At 46.5% G+C, this 15778-nt stretch overlaps 1 protein-coding gene across 2 annotated transcripts in view; it reads left to right on the top strand.

The window, feature by feature from the left end:
* The window catches only part of LOC106562660 (N-alpha-acetyltransferase 25, NatB auxiliary subunit), a 24416-nt gene extending 8638 nt beyond the window's left edge, over positions 1–15778 (top strand). For both annotated transcript variants that reach the window (XM_014127639.2, XM_014127631.2), the window contains exons 2-23: positions 1386–1471; positions 1650–1788; positions 1898–2016; positions 2141–2215; positions 4579–4765; positions 4888–4999; positions 5692–5781; positions 5960–6132; positions 6217–6329; positions 6484–6691; positions 6913–7002; positions 7086–7266; positions 7352–7451; positions 8233–8384; positions 8488–8613; positions 9978–10221; positions 10679–10802; positions 11029–11094; positions 11280–11377; positions 11528–11638; positions 13165–13314; positions 13470–15778. In XM_014127639.2, coding sequence (XP_013983114.2) covers positions 1412–1471; positions 1650–1788; positions 1898–2016; positions 2141–2215; positions 4579–4765; positions 4888–4999; positions 5692–5781; positions 5960–6132; positions 6217–6329; positions 6484–6691; positions 6913–7002; positions 7086–7266; positions 7352–7451; positions 8233–8384; positions 8488–8613; positions 9978–10221; positions 10679–10802; positions 11029–11094; positions 11280–11377; positions 11528–11638; positions 13165–13314; positions 13470–13592 — 2841 coding nt within the window. In that variant the 5' untranslated portion in view covers positions 1386–1411 and the 3' untranslated portion in view covers positions 13593–15778. The remainder of the gene's footprint in view (positions 1–1385; positions 1472–1649; positions 1789–1897; positions 2017–2140; positions 2216–4578; positions 4766–4887; positions 5000–5691; positions 5782–5959; positions 6133–6216; positions 6330–6483; positions 6692–6912; positions 7003–7085; positions 7267–7351; positions 7452–8232; positions 8385–8487; positions 8614–9977; positions 10222–10678; positions 10803–11028; positions 11095–11279; positions 11378–11527; positions 11639–13164; positions 13315–13469) is intronic.

The raw sequence follows: 15778 nt of genomic DNA, 5'->3' as shown, positions 1-15778 counted from the left end.
TAGAAAAGGCTGCCACAGGGGCAAGACAAGATGTTCATGGTTGTGAACTGTGATGCCAACGTTAGCTAGCTGGTTAGCTTGCTTTATTAGCGGGTGTGTTTCATTTCGTGCCTTTTACTCTGCTGATTTTAGCTCATTGGGTTATACAGACCAGTGATTATGGCTAGTTAACGGTAACGTTGTGTGTCAGATGGGCATAAGAGGATTAAGGTAGGCTAACTTGATATGCCTGGTTGTGTTGATGCTGTAACGTTAGCCTCTGTTTTTGGCCATTCGATTACATTCTAGTGACGTGTTCCATCATACATATAACTAGATCCAGTTAGATTTATATCAATGACTACTATAATAAACACTCACCATTGTTGAGGCTTCTTTTTTCTCTCAACTTTTCTCTTTCCTCAAAAGGTCTGCTAAAACCATGTAGAGTTGATTATCATCACGTGACAGATGCTGTCAGTGAGTGGACAGTGGGCACACAATAAAAAATAGACCTGCTACATGGGTCTAGATACTGTATATACGTTGGCACTGATCTTGGGGAACTCGGTTCATGAAGAGTGGGAAACCATCATGGCCAACACCAGACACAATGATTAAGGCCAAGCTGCCATTTGGGCTGATGACATAGTGTAGAGCACTGTGTCTGTCTGTCTGGCAGGGTTAATTTTGGCACCCAGCTGTCTAGAAGCCTAGACTCCAAGCTTGCCCTGGGAAAGGGACTGTGTGTATGCTTGTGTGCTCCGCTGTGATCCACGGGAGGACCACGGTGAGAGAGAGTTGTGTGTATCAAGGTCGCAAACAATGGCAGAGGTCAATGACCGAATACACAGACACTGTCGGTCGGTCATACAAATAGACATTCTAATCTCGTCACACTCTTGGGCACTCGCACAAATACACACATGCCCAAACACCTCCACTCAAGACAGTACACATAGTGAACCACGTAAACACGCGCACACACCGCGGAGTGTATATGCCTGTTTAGTTCATCAGACAGGCAGTAGCAGAATGCTGCCGTCTCAGCTGGTTTTAGAAAGTTAGTCCTCTTGTTTTTTTTGTTGTCTTCTAAATATCAGGGCCGTGAGTCTTTCTCCGCCTCTCCCAGTTATTGTTGTTGTCATGTCCTTCATACATCTTGAAAATGTCATTTTAGAAACTCCTTTTACAGCCTGAGAAGGGCTTTGGTTGAATAATTGAAATCTGTGCCGGTCTATAAAAAAAACTGGATGCTGCGGCGTCTTAGGACTCCATGAATGGTTTGTACAGAAATAGAAGGAATAGCTCCTTTTCCCTTCGTGTGGGACTTGAATGGGTGTGGGTGTAATACTATGTACTGTATGGAGTAGGTTGACTGATGCTGTGATGTCATCTCCCATCAGACTACCTGGACAATGGCAACAACAAGATGGCAATCCAGCAGGCTGACAAACTGCTGAAGAAACACAAGGACCTGCACTGTGCCAAGGTGGGTGGGACTCTGGCTCTGGGCTGTATTTAGAGCCCAAGATGGAGCCCAGAGTTGTTCCTGGCCTGGTCCAAAACGGACCCCATAGGCCCCTACCACTAACCTCTACTCCCCACCCCATATGATGATGATGATGATGAGGGTGGCATGTTACTGAGGCAGATCTCCCTCTCCCCAGGTGTTGAAGGCCATCGGTCTGCAGCGAACAGGGAAGCAGGATGAGGCGTTTAGCCTGGCCCAGGAGGTGGCCACCCTGGAACCTACCGACGACAACTCACTACAGGCTCTCACTATACTGTACAGAGAGATGCACCACCGTGAGTACACACACACACACACACACACACACACACACACACACACACAGAGAACTCTCTATATGATCTTTTCGATGCTATTGACTCTCCCCCTCCTCTCTCTCTGCAGCTGAGTTGGTGACTAAGCTGTATGAAGCTGCTGTGAAGAAGGTTCCCCTCAGTGAGGAGTATCACTCTCACCTGTTCATGGCCTACGCCCGCGTTGGAGAGTACAAGAAGATGCAGCAGGTCAGAACGAACACACACACACACACACACACACACACACACAAATAACATGATGTATTGTACTACAGTAATTCATGTCTTTTGTGGAGTTCTATCTAATGTCTCTCTTTGTCTCTGGCTGTAGGCAGGGATGGCTTTGTATAAGATCGTTCCTAAGAACCCCTACTACTTCTGGTCTGTCATGAGTCTGGTCATGCAGGTAGGCATGGTCTCTTACTACACAGCTGAAGTCGGAAGTTTACATACACCTCAGCCAAATACATTTAAACTCAGTTTTTCACAATTCCTGACATTTAATCCTAGTAAAAATTCCATGTTTTAGGTCAGTTAGGATCACCACTTTATTTTAAGAATGTGAAATGTCAGAATAATAGTAGAGAGAATGATTTATTTCAGCTTGTATTTCTTTCATCACATTCCCAGTGGGTCAGAAGTTTACATACACTCAATTAGTATTTGGTAGCATTGCCTTTAAATTGTTTAACTTGGGTCAAACGGTTCGGATAGCCTTCTACAAGCTTCCCACGATAAGTTGGGTGAATTTTGGCCCATTCCTCCTGACAGAGCTGGTGGTGTAACTGAGTCAGGTTTGTAGGCCTCCTTGCTTGCACACGCCTTTTCAGTTCTGCCCACAAATTTTCTATAGGATTGAGGTCAGGGCTTTGTGATGGCCACTCCAGTACCTTGACTTTGTTGTCCTTAAGCCATTTTGCCACAACTTTAGAAGTATGCTTGGGGTCATTGTCCATTTGGAAGACCCATTTGCAACCAAGCTTTAACTTCCTGACTGATGTCTTGAGATGTTGCTTCAATATATCCATATAATTTTCCCGCCTCATGATGCTATCTATTTTGTGAAGTGCACCAGTCCCTCCTGCAGCAAAGCACCCCCACAACATGATGCTGCCACCCTCATGCTTCAGGGTTGGGATGGTGTTCTTCGGCTTGCAAGCCTCCCCCTTTTTCTTCCAAACATAACAATGGTCATTATGGCCAAACAGTTCTATTTTTGTTTCATTAGACCAGAGGACATTTCTCCAAAATGTACGGTCTTTGTCCACATGTGCAGTTGCAAACTGTAGTCTGGCTTTTTTTATGGCGGTTTTGGAGCAGTGGCTTCTTCCTTGCTGAGCGGCCTTTCAGGTTATGTCGATATAGGACTCGTTTTACTGTGGATATAGATACTTTTGTACCTGTTTCCTCCAGCATCTTCACAAGGTCCTTTGCTGTTGTTCTGGGATTAATTTGCACTTTCCGCACCAAAGTATGTTCATCTCTAGAAGACAGAACGCGTCTCCTTCCTGAGCGGTATGACTGCTGCGTGGTCCCATGGTGTTTATACCAATTTTCTCTCTGAGGTCTTGGCTGATTTCTTTTGATTTTCCCATGATGTCAAGCAGAGAGGCACTGAGTTTGAAGGTAGGCCTTGAAATACATCCACAGGTGCACCTCCAATTGACTCAAATGATATCAATTGGCCCATCAGAAGCTTCTAAAGCCATGACATCATTTTCTGGAATTTTCCAAGCTGTTTAAAGGCACAGTCAACTTAGTATATGTATACTTCTGACCCACTGGAATTGTGATACAGTGAATTATAAGTGAAATAATCTGTCTGTAAACAATTGTTGGAAAAATGTATTGTGTCAAGCAGAAAGTAGATGACCTAACCGACTTGCCAAAACTATAGTTAACAAGAAATTTGTGGAGTGGTTGAAAAACGAGTTTTAATGACTCCAACCTAAGTGTATGTAAACTTCCAACTTCAACTGTATATACCCAGGGGCCAGTTTATTAGGTACACAGAAATGGATGTCTCCTACAGACAGTGAGTCACGTGGCCGTGGCTTGCTTTATAAAGCAGGCAGACGGGCATCAATGCATTCAGTTACTGTTGGATTGTACGTTAGAATGGGCAAAACAAGTGACCTAAGCGACGTTGAGTGTGATATGATCGTCGGTGCCAGGCGCACCGCATCTAGTATCCTCGAAACGTCCGCCTTCCTGGGCCTTTCACGCACTGCATTGTCTAAGGTTTACAGAGAATGGTGCAACAAACTCTCCTATCAGCTAAAAACAAGAAGAAGTGGCTCCAGTGGCCACACGATCACCAACACTGGAAAATTGAGGATTGGAAAAACATTGCCTGCTCTGACAAATCCCATTTCCTGTTGCGTCATGCTGATGACAGAGTCAGGAGTCCATGGCCCCATCCTGCCTGGCGTCAACGATACAGACTGGTGTGGGGAATGTTTTCCTGGCACACGTTAGGTCCCTTGATACCAATTGAGCAATGATTGAACGCCGTGCCCCGAAGAATTCAGGCCATACTGGAGGCAAAAGGGGGGTCGGACCCTGCACAAGATGGCTGTACCTAATACACTGGAGACTGAGTGTATATAGCTTGTGTGACTGAGTATGTATGTGGGATTCTGTGTGTTACTGTGTGACACTATGGGTGACTGACTCTGTGTGTGCGACTGTGTGACTTTGTATGTGTGAGGGTGTACGTGTGAGGGTGTACTTGTGACCGGGGGCGGTTGTTTGCTCTGTGTGTTTCAGGCCATCTCTGCGCAGGATGAGAAGCTGGCCCAGACCATGTTCCTGCCCCTGGCTGAACGCATGGTGGAGAAGATGGTGAAGGAGGAGAAGATCGAGGCTGAGGCTGAGGTGCAGCTGTACTTTATGATCCTGGAGCGGCTGGGGAAGTGTGTGGAGGCTCTGGACGTGGTCCGCGGTCCACTGGGAGGTAAGAGTGGTGTGTGTGTGTGTACGCGGAACAGAGATTGTGTGTGTTAGAGAGAGGATTTGTGTAGGTTGAGAATAACTCATGTCTTTCTACTCATTCTGTGGATGTGCGTGGTTCCATAGAGAAGTTGACCAGTGAGTTGCGGAGCAGGGAGAATAAGTGTATGATGATGTACCAACGGCTGCAGCTCTGGCCTGAATGCAACGCTCTGTCCTACAAGCTACTGCTCAAAAAGTGAGTACACACATATTCCGATAAATAGTCATGTTTATGCACATTCAGCATGTCTGTGTCTTAAAACTCTCCCACACTAACTCCCGATCTTTCTCCCTTTCTCCTCTTTCTCTTCTCCTCTCTCTCTCCTCTCCTTTCTCCTCTCTCTCCTTTCTCTTCTCTCCTTTCTCCTTTCTCCTCTCTTGTCTCCTTTCTCCTCTTTCTCTTCTCCTCTCTCTCTCCTCTCCTTTCTCCTCTCTCTCCTTTCTCTTCTCTCCTTTCTCCTTTCTCCTCTCTTGTCTCCTTTCTCCTCTTTCTCTTCTCCTCTCTCTCTCCTCTCCTTTCTCCTCTCTCTCCTTTTTCTTCTCTCCTTTCTCCTTTCTCCTTTCTCCTCTCTTGTCTCCTTTCTCCTCTTTCTCTTCTCCTCTCTCTCTCCTCTCCTTTCTCCTCTCTCTCCTTTCTCTTCTCTCCTTTCTCCTCTTGTCTCCTTTCTCCTCTTTCTCTTCTCCTCTCTCTCTCCTCTCCTTTCTCCTCTCTCTCCTTTCTCTTCTCTCCTTTCTCCTTTCTCCTCTCTTGTCTCCTTTCTCCTCTTTCTCTTCTCCTCTCTCTCTCCTCTCCTTTCTCCTCTCTCTCCTTTCTCTTCTCTCCTTTCTCCTTTCTCCTCTCTTGTCTCCTTTCTCCTATTTCTCTTCTCCTCTCTCTCTCCTCTCCAGTCCTGATGATTGGCAGTTCTATCTCTCCTATTTTGACTCTCTCTTCCACCTGATGGACAAGTCCTGGAGCCAGCCTGAGGAAGGAGAGCAGTGAGTTGTGTGTGTGTGTGTGTGTGTGTGTGTGTGTGTGTGTGTGAAAAGTTTATATAATAGCTGACTAGACTATTCCTCTTGATGGATGTTTTACGATGTCATGTAAGAGAAGACAAGACGAACCGATCTGACCCTCTCTCCCTTTGTCCCCCCCCCACCTCCCCTCTTCCTCCAGCTGTGTGGAGGGCCCAGTGCAGACCACGGTGGCAGAGGCAGTGAAGTTTGTGGTGGACAGGATGGAGGAGCAGGACAAGAAGGAGTCGCGTCCTCTCAGAGGGCCCTACCTGGCCTGCCTGGAACTCATACACAGACTGAGAGAGAGGGGCTGCCCAGATGAGAAAGAGCTAGGTACGTACACACACACACACACACACACACCGCAGTTTCCTTGGCTGTTTGCGTTGACCGTTTCTATTGGTTGTTGGTCTTCAGGTGACCCGTTGGAGCTGATGGTTCAGTTTTTTGGGAAGTTTGGAGACAAACCCTGCTGCATTACTGACCTGAAGATTTACCTACACCTTCTGCCCCCCGAGCAACGCTCACAGGTACACACACACACACACACACACACACACACACACACTCACCTGCAGAATAGCACCAGTAGTGGAAGTTGGTCAACCAACCGAACCCTTGATGAGTTTAATACCATATCTATTTCTCTCCTCTCCTGTTCTCTCTCCTTCCTCCTCCCTGTAGTTTAAAAACCGTCTGGGGGAGTTGGTTCCGTTGGGGGAGGCGGGTGAAGATGGCTTTGGGTTTCCGGGGGACACGAAGACGTTGCAGAGACACCTGTGTGTGTGTCAGCTGACCCGGGCGCTGGGACTGCAACACGCTCTGGACACAGAGGGCAAGCTACGCCTCATCACCGAACTCAAAGCCCACTACCACCACGGACTACAGTTTGGTAAGAACAGCAGGACCTCTCTCTCTCTCACTACCACTATGGGAACGGCATCCATCCCTCTATACGTCTCTAATCCATCTTCCTCCATCCCTCTCCGTCTTTCAGTCTAGCCAACATTTTATGCATCTAACTTAAAAACTGCAGGAAGAGATGCAATGATCATTTTTGGAAGATCCAGATGAGTGGTTTGAGTCTGACTATAGTTAGTGTGTGTGTAACAGGGAAGTCGTGTCTGAAGACAGAGCTCCAGTTCTCTGACATGTACTGTCTCATGGCCGCCCACGTCTACATCGACCTCTGGACAGAAACTGGTGAGTCGTCTCTCTCGCTTTCTCTCTCGCCTCTCCGGGCATTCATTAACATGCAAACATACATTTGTGTCTGTGTGTGTTAGGCGATGAGAACATGCTCTGGCAGTGTCTAGGCGTGTTAGAGGAGGGTTTGTCCTTCAGTCCCTCCAACGCCCAGTTCAAACTACTGCTGCTGCTGCTCTTCTGTCGCCTGGGAGCCTTCCAGCCCGTAGTGGACCTCTACTCCAGCCTGGATGCCAAGCATGTGCAGCATGACACCATAGGGTGGGTTTATAGTACAAACACATCACCATACAACACGGTTACCATACTCAATGCACTGATCCTTATGTTCTCACCTCTCTCCCAGGTATCTGTTAACTCGTTATGCTGGCTCGTTGGGGCAGTTTGCTGCAGCCTCCCAGTCCTGTAACTTCTCCCTCAGGTTTTTTCACTCCAACCAGAAAGATGTGAGTCCCTGTCAAATCAAATTAAAATCAAATGTATTTATATAGCCCTTCTTACACCAGCTGATATATCAAAGTGCTGTACAGAAACCCAGCCTAAAACCCCAAACAGCAAGCAATGCAGGTGTAGAAGCACGGTGGCTAGGAAAAACTCCCTAGAAAGGCCAAAACCTAGGAAGAAACCTAGAGAGGAACCAGGCTATGAGGGGTGGCCAGTCCTCTTCTGGCTGTGCCGGGTGGAGATTATAACAGCACTTGGCCAAGATGTTCAAATGTTCATAAATGACCAGCATGGTCAAATAATAATAATCACAGTTGTCAAGGGTGCAACAAGTCAGCACCTCAAGAGTAAATGTCAGTTGGCTTTTCATAGCCGATCATTGAGAGTATCTCTACCGCTCCTGCTGTCTCTAGAGAGTTGAAAATAGCAGGTCTGGGACAGGTAGCACGTCCGGTGAACAGGTCAGGGTTCCATAGCCGCAGGCAGAACAGTTGAAACTGGAGCAGCAGCATGGCCAGGTGGACTGGGGACAGCAAGGAGTCATCATGTCAGGTAGTCCTGAGGCATGGTCCTCCGAGAGAGAGAAAGAGAGAATTAGAGAGAGCATACTTAAATTCACACAGGACACCGGATAAGACAGGAGAAATACTCCAGATATAACGGACTGACCCTGTCGCATCTAAGTACGTCCTACATATGTCATATATTCTGGTGACGTTTCCCCGGGTCTTTTCTCACCTCGGTCCTCTTTCCTTGTCTCTTCTCCTTTCTCTCCTCCCCCAGACCTCCGAGTACATCATCCAGGCCTATAAGTATGGAGCGTTTGAGAAGATCCCAGAATTCATAGCGTTTAGAACCCGGCTCAACCAATCGTTGCACTTCGCTCAGGTCCGCACAGAGAGGATGTTACTGGACCTGTACACCGAGGCTGACGTGTTAGTACACACACACACACACACACACACACACACACACACACACACACACACACACACACACACACACACACACCTGTAACATATTCCTGTTTTGTTCCAGCACATTGAGTCTGGAGGAGAGTGTGAAGGCGATGGGTGTGTGTCCTGAGGAGGATGACATTCCCTGGGACAACATGAGAGACAACAGAGACCTGACTGTCCTCGTCAGCTGGGACCCCAAGGACAGGTACACACACACACACACACACACACACACACACACACACACACATAACAAGAACTTATATCAGTTTTTCTGCCGCGGTCATGTAGCTTTGGCGCCGTGCCCACGGTAAAAACATTGCAGCCACGCCACAAATGTGGAACGTGAAGAAATATTTCTGAAGATGCTAAAACAAAATGAGCAATGATCTATTTACCTGGTCATCGCGTTGCGTGTTCTAGGAGAGATGAATATTCCTCTCAAGGCACATTGACGTTGCGAGTGCCACAGGGAGGGAACGATGCATTCAGACAAGCCGTCAATGCACAACAATTCATCGTGCGATCACAGGGAAAACAGCCGTTTCAATGGCCTTTGTTAAAATATGGGTTCATCCCAGCTTTCCATTCCTACTTTATTCATCAACTCCTAAATATTGCGCGAACTGCAGTATTTTAGCAGCGGCATGGTTAAGCGTGTTACCACGTGGCAATTAGTTGTGAGTGAATAGAGGAGAGGGGCTGAATGGAACACGGGTCAAAACACCATCCTACCTCAAAATCAGTTTTGGGAGTGACTTAAATTGTGATGAGACTGATAACATTTCTAGTCACGCTAGAGTAGGAGTGGCAACCAGGGAAAGTGTTGGGGGGGGGGGAAGAGTGGTTTCTTTGAGAAGTACAGGCAGTGGGGGTGTTACTCCGGGTGGCGTTTTACTCCCAAGTTACCCTAACAGGTACGCCTGCATTATTGTCACTGTGTTTATGCCAGTTTTGTGGGGCGTCACATTCATCAATATGATGCTAGTTAGTTAAAAGATCACATTTAGGATATAGCTAATGATTAGCTCAATGAGGTAAATACAGATAGGCAACGCCATGCTTCAGCCTATTTATTTATAGTCACTATGCTGCTCTGTTGGGCTACAGGTGATAAGGATTTATTCTATTTTGATTTGAACCTTTATTTAACTAGAACCTATTCTTAATTACAATGGCAGCCTACCCCGGCCAAACCATCCCCTAACCCAGACGCTGCCCTATGGGACTCCCGATCGCGGCCGGTTGTGATACAGCCCGGGATCGAACACGGGTCTGTAGTGACGCCTCTAGCACCGTAGACCGCTGCGCCACTCGGTCCCTTATTGCTAGCATACCTGATAATATGGACCATGCACAGGCTATATGTATGGTCCAATATGTTGAAATCATTGTATTAACAAATCATTTTATCAGTATGTTATTGGACTCATTTCTGGAAATTTTATATAGTGTCATTATAATTAGATTTACATTCATTTTGGAGTAGAATGGCCTTTTAAAAGTCCCCTGAACTGAGCTTCTCAGTCCTACATATAAAATGAACACAGTTAATTGTGTGTGTTCCAGGGAGCTGACCGAGGATCATCGTCGTCTGTCTCTAGAAGAGGAGTCCGTCTGGTTGAAGGTTCGCTCTCTCACACTCCGCCTCCTCGCCTCATTGGCTCTGCTCGGACACGCCCCCTCGCCACGGAACTCTGATAAGACCAATGAGAACGGTATATCGGCCAAAAGCTCCACCCTCCAGACCCTACTCTCCCAGCTAGATCAGACGCTTGAGACCGCTGCCCAGATCACAGAGAAACAGACACAGGTACACACACACTAATATATTTAAGCAATAAGGCCTGAGGAGGTGTGGTATATGGCCAATATGCCACAGCTAAGGGCAGTTCCTGCATGGACACCGCCCTTAACCGTGGTATTTTGGCTTTATACCACAAACCCCAGAGGTGCCCCTTATTGCTATTATAAACTGGTTACCAACGTAATTAGAGCAGTAAAAATAAATGTTTTGTCGTACCCGTGGTATACGGTCTGATATACCATGGCTGTGGGCCAATCAGCATTCAGGGCTTGAACCACCCAGTTTATATAATGTAATAAATGCTATTTAGCAGACGCTTTCATCCAAAGCGACTTACATCAGTGCATACATGTTCATATGGGTGGCCCCAGCAGGAATCGAACCCACAACCCTGAAATTGGTAGCGCCGTGCTCTTACCAACTGAGCCACACAGGACCACTGACTGTTGTTGTGTTGTTCCAGTACCCGTTCCTGGGGCCTCCCTCCTCCCGCCTGGCCTCTGCTCTGTCTAGTGGCAGCTGTCACTGTCAGACCTCTGCTCTGCAACTATCACTGACTCTACGAGAACTAGAGACCACTGGACTGGGTAAGACAGGGCGATGAGGGGAGGGGGGGAGGGGGGGTGGAGAGAGAGAGAGAGGGATGTAGGGTCCCCTACCCCTTTCCTCCAACCATCTGTCCATCTACAGGAGCGGCAGGACTGGGAAGGAGATGGAGGAAGGGAGTGTGGGTGGAGAAGGGAGTAACGGAGAGGGGAGGAGGAGAAAGGAGGGAGGTCTTTGTCATGCTCTTTATTCTGTTTCTCTCTCCAGACGACTCGTCGGAACTCCAAACCCAGATCTGTAACGCCTTCAAATCATCAGTAGCACAGCTCCAAGGTAAACCGTCTCAGATATCTTTGTTAAAGATGACAAACCTGTCCATGGTAATAATGACTGTCTAGTCAGGCACAGGAGACGTCATGGCTTCAGATCTCTAGTCGAGTACTCACTAGTGGGTCATTCTTATTCCCCCATGCTCATCTGTGCCCCTCGCTCCCCTCCTCTCGCCCCTCCCCGCCCAGAGATGTTATCCAGATGTAAAGGAGACGTGTTGGAGATGAAAGACGGCAGACTGACGACCCGACCCGCTCTATTAGAAACACTGGTCTTCTTCGTGGAGGTCAGTATACTTCACTGATAGTCATGCTAGACATACACAAGTAATAAATCAATAAAATGTACATGTATTATAATATGGAACATGCAATGGTGTGTGTGTGTGTGTGTGTGTGTGTGTGTGTGTGTGTGTGTGTGTGTGTCTCCTGGTCAGACGGTGTGTGTGGTGCTGTGGGTGGCCAGTTACTCAGCCAGCGTACTGCGACCGCTCAAGTCCAGCCTACAGAAGAAGAAGAAGAAGAAGAAGGACAGCAGCACCGCCATGGTACACTGTTACTACCTCACCTTTACCCTCCGACGACCCTTCTCTGGAATGACCCCATCAGTATTCACACCATACTAGGGGCGTGAAGGTTTAAATGTTGAAATATTTCAACGAAATTTGGAATCTTAATGTTAAGGAACGTCCCAAACCGAAAATCAATTTTATTTCGTTTTTTTCCCCGCAAAATGAAAATAGCATTTCAGTCATCAGAAAACAACTTATTGTTTTCGGTGTTATAGCCTAACTAGACGACAGGCTATTAAGTTCTGGGGAAGTTGTGTAATTTACATAGAACTTTAGGCTACTTTGGTGAATTTTCTTCCATATTCAATACGCCCATTCTTATACAGGAACAAACGAGGCGGGACCTACCTGCATTTGTCCAATAGAAACTCTTGTTTTATTAGCAAAAGGTTTTGCCACCGTTTAGACTAATTATTACACCCATTGCTCTTTCTCTTTGCTAATGATGCGAGTGTGTTCAGTCTTCGGTCTGTTGTGTGTACAATATCCATGCTTATTCATTTATGATAGGCCCTGCTTTACTGAAGTTGCGAGACACATGCAAGCCAAGAGATTGTGAGATACAGCATTTAATTACCAATAGATGGGTCTAGTGCACGGTTCTGACTGTCTGCCTGGTGGTTGACCTGCCTATACTGGGCCCCTCCCCTCTCTTTCCCTTGCTAGCTTGCTATGAAAGATGTTTTGTGTTCTCGGAAGTACGGCAACAAATCAGTCTCCTCCGTTCCAGAAATACTGAGTCTTAGGAGTCAATTACTAGCGGAATCGAATCTTTACACAGAAATGGATTCGGACGTGGAGTCGACTCTCCACCAGTACCACCTCATCATCATTAATAGTTGGAAAAATGTCAGAGAAAGGCAAGAAACAGCATGGCAGCCTGGTCTCATGGTCTAGACGTAACATAGTAAATATAAATCCGGGACACTCAATTTAGTATGATATGTTACGTTTGGTATGGTTACATAAGACGATTGATTACTTAAGCCACCTAGCTAGAATTCGTAACATATTGTACGTTTGGAAATGTGTAACTATAATATGAATTGTAATTCAGAACATATCATACGAAATGGGTGATGGACATCCACAAACGAATACATACCATAAGAAACATAACACATCACACTAAATGGAGTGTCTCGGATTTACATACAGAATAATGCAAAATGCTCTGAGACCAGGTTGTGTATGGCGATACTTTGAGATGTTAAATGTGAACTAAATGCTCACTTGGCGAGGTGAAGTTGAGGTAGAGTAATGGTAGTACAAGTGCAATGCTTACCCATCTGAAAGGGACGTACCATGAAACTCAACCCGATGCTGGCAGCAGCACAGCTGCGTTGTGAATTTGCATTTTATGAAAATGTTCTTATCGTTTTAACAGAACCCCCCCCCCAAAAAAGTCAGTTTAATCATTTACATTTATTTTCTTCATTTATTCACAATACACCATAGCCATTCACGCAGTAGCTCTCTGCCCCCTCCCTCTGCCCCTACAGCCAGTGGTGCTGTGTGGCTTCCAGGAGTGGACAGGCAGCCTGCAGGGTGTTGTGACCCAGGCTCTGGATCACGTGAAGGGGCAGGAGGCCAGCCTGACGGCCCTCAAACTAGCAGCACTCACTCTGGAGGAGGGATACTCACAGACACAGGTTGGCAGTGCTGGGCGTGTGTATGAATTATTGATTTGTGCCTAAGCATTGGCTTAGTTTCTTAGTTCAAAGCATGCTTCTTTCTGTTCTTTATCCCCCCTTTCTTTTTCTGTCAATCTGTACCTCTACCCTGTCTTTCCCTCTCTCGCTCCCAGGAGGAGTGTGGGTTTACGAGGGCAGCCATGGACAAGGTTCAGAGTAGTTATCTTGGCTCGCTGCAGGAGCTGGGAGATCTACTGAGGAAGAGAGCTGATTCGCTGAAGAGCCTCAAGATCTGACCCGCATCAACCATCCCCCTTCAATCAACATCTTCATACCCAACTATCACCATTATACTGTCACCATTATCGTCTAACTCCACCCTCATCCAAAGCCTTCTCCCCTTGCTCGTCTCAAAGGAGGGCTGCCTGCCACCAACACACCCTCTCTTTCACTTCATCCCCTTCCCTCCTTTTCCACATATCCCTCGGTCTGGGTGTCTTTATATAACACACGAATCTCCTCTCCCTCCCGCCATTTCTCACCCCGAGAACCATCACTGCTCTCGCTCAGCACAGAACCACAGTTGGCGATAACATCACAGAGAAGCTCCTCAAACATACTTCAGCAACAGATAGACAAACAAAATAAGTCATTTTAGAACTACTCCAATAATTGATTGTACATAGTCTGCAGATGACAGAACATCAACTGCCACAGCAACATCAACTCCTTGACTGAACGTGAATGAAATGAGGTATAAGCTACCCCCCTTAGTTGTTTTTTCTTCTCCAGTCTGTTGTTTCCATGGTGAAACCCAGTTAGATTAGAATATATGCTCCTTGTCTCCATGTTGGACTCCTCACTCCCCCAGCCTGATCTGGGTACCCAAACATGGACACTGTTGTCAATCACACTCTTCTGCTCATAAGAACAAATGGGGTGGAGATGGTGCTTAGCTTACTGTATGAAAACAAAGGACAGCTGAACAAAGACGGTTTTTAACTAATTGTACACGCAAGGAATGCTGAACGCTGGGCCAACTCGGAAAAAGCCTCAACTGTTTCCTGCAGGAGTGCACAACTCCAGTGATTTCAGGCCTCGCCTTTTAGCCAGTAACCTGAGAAACCAGCTGTGTGCGCTCTTCTACGGGCAACCAGGGACCGAATGGGTCAGTAAAGAGCTGGAGAAATGAAGACAGCCCTGGAGGACCGGAGGTGTGTACCTCGGTGTGGTGCACTCTTGGTTAATTAATCTCCCTGCTCCCCACCAATCAATGCCTGTCTGATTTCAGTCCTCAATCCCAAACTCCTTTTTAACTTAGTTGTTTTCTCTTTATTTTTCCCCACAGGTCTTTTTTTATTTGTTTTTGTTTGAACCCCCCTTTGTGGTTATTGGAAAGCCAAATAAAAAAGCAATCACGGGACACGATTATAATGAATCGGAAAATACATACAGTACCTAAAATGTATTTGCAAATGCTTCTTTTTGTATTCTGTGTCGGTGCAAAGTGTGTGTGTGTGGCTCGCCTGGTTTAGCTAACACCTACAACAGAGTGGATGGTTTGTTTTAACACCGTAGGAGAGGAACCTGACAGTCATTTCTCTGAATAAACGGGTAGAACTACATGAAACGGTTCTGACAATGGCTCAAACCCAAAGTTAAGATATGTAAAGGAGACACAACAACCAACCTGTCAGATTGCAATGAAGACGGGAAATGTGTTGAATGTCCTTTGTAGAAAAGACCTAGTCGGATCTCTCTCTCTCCTATCTTGTCAACGGTTATGAGCTGCACTGAATCGCCCCATAATTAATTTCACCAACCAAAGCTGTCACTGTTAGTGTGTATATACCAAAAATGTGGCTCTGTTGCTATGGCACTTCAACTGACAGCTAGACCTACACCAAGCAGGGAGAGGAGACTTGTATCAGACAGACATCAGGAGTATGTTCAGTAGCATTGTGGAACGTTCAGATAAAATGCATTGTGTAGAGCAGACGCGTCTAACCCGTAGTGAGGAATCACGTCCTCTCTAGTCATGACGTTTATCTGCAACGTTCATGAGTACTGTTGTACGACCCCGAGCAGATGATGTTTAGTGCCACGACCACCAGGGGGCACTGAAAGACTATCCAATGCAGGCAGCAGACTGACTAATATTGAAGTATATGCTTTGGCTTAGTTTGATTTGTAGGTTTAGCTTTTCCTTTAAAACAAGACATGGATGGAAGGGGAGCAACAGTTTGATCCTCCTACAAAACACACCCCTCTAAAGATGACCTTCAGACGACTCGTGCCCAAATCACCGGATGGATGGACCCTCTCTAGAGGCTGTTAGTGGACTGAGTGGAACTTATGTTGAGGTGCAGAGAAGTGGTCGCCAATCTGGAATGTCGTCTCTTTCTTTTGGTAGAAAATGGAAAACAAACACTGGAATGTCAAAAGGAGTTTTTTTTTTAATGAATAAATCTGTTTTGTTTCA

Source organism: Salmo salar, chromosome ssa01, assembly GCF_905237065.1.
Source record: "Salmo salar chromosome ssa01, Ssal_v3.1, whole genome shotgun sequence".
NCBI lineage: Eukaryota > Metazoa > Chordata > Actinopteri > Salmoniformes > Salmonidae > Salmo > Salmo salar.
Note: the sequence above shows the minus strand (reverse complement) of the source record. Positions and strands in the feature narration are given on the sequence as shown.